This window comes from Arabidopsis lyrata (assembly GCF_000004255.2).
Source record: "Arabidopsis lyrata subsp. lyrata unplaced genomic scaffold ARALYscaffold_3, whole genome shotgun sequence".
Lineage (NCBI taxonomy): Eukaryota > Viridiplantae > Streptophyta > Magnoliopsida > Brassicales > Brassicaceae > Arabidopsis > Arabidopsis lyrata.
In genome coordinates, this window is record NW_003302553.1 from 23,630,820 (window position 1) to 23,634,357 (window position 3,538).

The 3,538-nt window shown below is 37.1% G+C and overlaps 1 protein-coding gene across 1 annotated transcript; it reads right to left on the reverse strand.

The window, feature by feature from the left end:
• Nucleotides 1-288: 288 nt before the first annotated feature.
• Nucleotides 289-3,118, reverse strand: LOC9322321 (VIN3-like protein 3). The gene is made up of 5 exons (XM_002886209.2): nucleotides 3,045-3,118; nucleotides 2,047-2,382; nucleotides 1,664-1,961; nucleotides 1,284-1,582; nucleotides 289-1,201 (listed from the first exon to the last, which is right to left on the reverse strand). The coding sequence occupies exons 1-5, from the start codon at nucleotides 3,061-3,063 to the stop codon at nucleotides 456-458; spliced, it is 1,698 nt and encodes a 565-aa protein (XP_002886255.1). The 5' UTR covers nucleotides 3,064-3,118; the 3' UTR covers nucleotides 289-455.
• Between the last annotated feature and the right edge of the window lie 420 nt (nucleotides 3,119-3,538).

The window sequence follows — 3,538 nt, forward strand, 5'->3', positions numbered from 1 at the left end:
TTGGGTTTCGATTTGGGTAGATGCCCATTTATAATTCTAGATGGGCCGGGAATGGGCTTAGGCTTGTTACAATGTTGTTAAGCGTCTCTTTCTTATTAAAGACTTGGAGAATAAGTAGAAGAAGCTCCAAAGAAGAACTCTCAACTTTTTTAAAATCAGGTTTGTTTTATTATATGCTTTAAACCAAAGAGAGAAAGACAGGTTTTTCGGTTTGTGTTCGGTTTCAAATCTATCAAGTATTAAACAAAACAAAACGGGTGATATTTCCAAGACTACAATACAAACTTGTGCTTCAAGAAAAGTTACTAACTCATTAAAATCCAAAATACAATCAAATCATCAAACTCTGAGGTTTCAATAATGCTAAAAAAATCCCAACTGAAGAAGAAAAAACAAGTTGAATCCTTCCTAAAAGGTCCAAAAGAGAGTAAAAAAAAAAAGACCTAAAACTTGAATCAATGCTTATCATCCGATCTCCTATAATCAATGCTCAGCAGCATCAAACACAATCCAGCAGACTCACAGTCACCACCACCGCTACTGCCACCACCAATCGCAGGACGCTTCCTTGATATGCAATCAGAGAATATATCAATGAGCTTCTCAGCCAGAGCTACTGTATCGTCTTTGAAAGTATCAACACAGATCTCCACGATATGTTTCTCCTTAGACGTCGCTCTTAAGCTATACCAAGTCAGAAACTTCACTCTGAAATCACTCTTGACCTTACCTGAGCACTCTAGCTGCCTAATGAGCTTCACACATTGCTCAAGCCCAAATCTCTCCATTTTGTTCCCATTCTCCTGTCTATCTGTTTCTAAGGAAGGCGGTGGTGGAAGTGAAAGATTTTCGCAGTTTGGCATATTCATTAAAACTGCTGCCGCTTCTTTGTCATCTTCTTCTTCTTGGAGGGTTTGTGTAGAGACTCTGAATTCATCTACGCTCACTTCTTCGACGCCGCTAAAGGAAACAATCTTGAAGCAATACTCTGTAGCTGGAGTTAGTTCCAAGACATTAAACCTTGGGTAACTTGTTACACTGAACAACTCACGAGTCAAATGCTCCGAGTAATATCTCTCTGTGGCCTTTCGATGGAACATCCGGTAATGATTGGTATCTCCCCATGAGAAAGATTCTTCGACATCCATAATGAAAGTTACAGAAGTTGCTAGAACAGACTCAATTTTGATCTTCAATGATCCTGTGGTTCATATCGAATCAAGCACTGGAAGAAGAAACCACAAGTATAGTGTTTTGTGATCATAAGTGTTTATTGATCTTACCTTGAATAGTAGAAGGCAGTGGAAGACTATCAAGCTCTTTCAGAGCAGAAGAGCAATGTCCCTTGACTTTTTTCGCGCAGCAAAGTCTGTTAACGAGCCCTCTACTCAACTCCGATGGAAGACCAGTAATAGGAACACCGAATTCAGTTTCTAGATGCTTCACAGCTTCCTCCACCTCTTTAGATACTAGTGTGTACTTGTTTGTTCCCTTGAGAAGCTTATGAGCCATGAGAATGCGGAAACAAAACACACCTACTCTTCTTTCTTCATTTGCAATGATCAGTTGCTTCTTCAAACATCTAAGAAGAAGAAAAAAAGTTAGAAACTTAATAAACATCAAAGATTGTATTATAATGGAAAAAGATCGTTTGAGAATTTACTCTATCTTGCTGTTTTCCTTGCCACAGAAAACACAGCTGAAGCATCCATCAATATTACTACTCGGCGTATCCTCTTTCAGACCCGAATTCTCATTGTTGAAAGCGCAAACCAGGTGGCAAGATAAGCCACAAGATTCACCGTCCAATGGAGGATCTGAATTGCAGGTTAACCAGAGACTAGGATCTTTATTGTTATCATACTTATAGCAGATACAACAGGTACACCTTTGGCAAAAAGTGGCTTCCTCTCTTAGTTTAGCCTGGCAAGCCAAGTTCTGACAATACATTGTACCCTTGCCTGATCAATGCTATGTTCAAGTTAGCATATAGAAACAGAAGAATGCTGCAAATGGATAATGACTACTGCAAAACATGTTTGTTACCTTTAGCTTTAGCTAACGGAGTCACATAGTGCAAAGGATCAAGATCTTTCCTCTGTCTTTTTGGTGATGGATTTCTCTCTTCTTCTACCTCATAACCTCCAGTGTTTTTCTTTGATACAATGTTGAAAAGCCTTATGATGATCTCTTCTTTCGTTAAACCGGTGTATTTTATATATTTCCCTGATTCTGCACGTAAGAGCTCTCGAATCTCGTTGCAGCTCCAGTCCTTCAAGACTTCTTTGAAGGCTCTCTCGGATTCTTTCGACAGCTTCCAGACAAGCTGTCTCTTTTGATCAAAACTCATTTTACTGCTTCCCATTGAGTCACCTGCAGCTCCTGCATGAAGAAAAAAGACGTAAATTTACATTTCAATCGCAATTACAACTCCTAAAATAACAATGTATTAACAAAATAATTCTCCATGACAGAAACACAAATTAGTCAAAGACTGCTTCCATGAGCTTGTTTGCCACATTTAGAAGAATGGTTTCAGATCAAAATTTATGCAACAAGAAAATCTAATTTAGTACCATGTACAGTAACACAAAGAAACCCTCTACTATAACCGCAGAACAAAAACACTCGAATTCTACATGTTGCCTGGGACATCAACGAGTCTAGGAAATCGAAACAACAATACAAAAGCTCACAAAACCCAGAAGAGAACAAGATACATGTTTCCACAAAGCAAGTGAATCCATAAAGGTTCTTTAAGAAGAATCCACATTCATTACAATAAGTTCCAAGAACATCGCAGACACAAAGAAAGTTTCCTCTTTTATGGTACAACACATCAACCAATGAGCTTGAAAATGTGTTTTAGAAAGACCCACCAATAAAATTAGCACTCACAATCATGAAACTTTCCAAACAAAAACAAGTTGAGGATGTAAAATCAAGATGAAAACAATCGTTACGCTACGTTCATCTTCACGAGTCAAAAAAAGTCTCAAACTTTCTAAAACTATGAAATGCAGAATCCAAAATAAAAACGTTACCTTTATGAGAAGACGCCATGAAAGAGACTAGTAGAGAGCCTAATCAAACCAAAAATACTATCGGAATCTTGAAAACCTGCAATGAAAGAGAAAAAGGAAAACAAAATGAGATTAAAGAAAAAAACTGAGACTTTGAAAAAGAAAACTTGTGGGTATGAACTAAAACAGAGAAAATGTATAAGATTGTGACGAGAGTGATCATTCGTGAAAATGAAGAAGAAGAATACCAAATTATGATTCTTCTAACAGGATACAAAAATCGAACGGTTCTCTCTGTTCGTCGTCAAAAAGATTCAATTTTTGTTGAACGGAGAGACTGGAGAAGAAGAAGACGAAATAAGAGAGTTTTTCTCAATGTAGGGCCACATGATATAATTTGCATGTCATTCGTATTTTTGCATATTAATTTCTATTTTGTTTTTGTATCATTTTATATGAGTTTGTTCTTAAAAATTTAGCTAATTAAGTACTTTTTTAAAAGAATTACGTTTCAC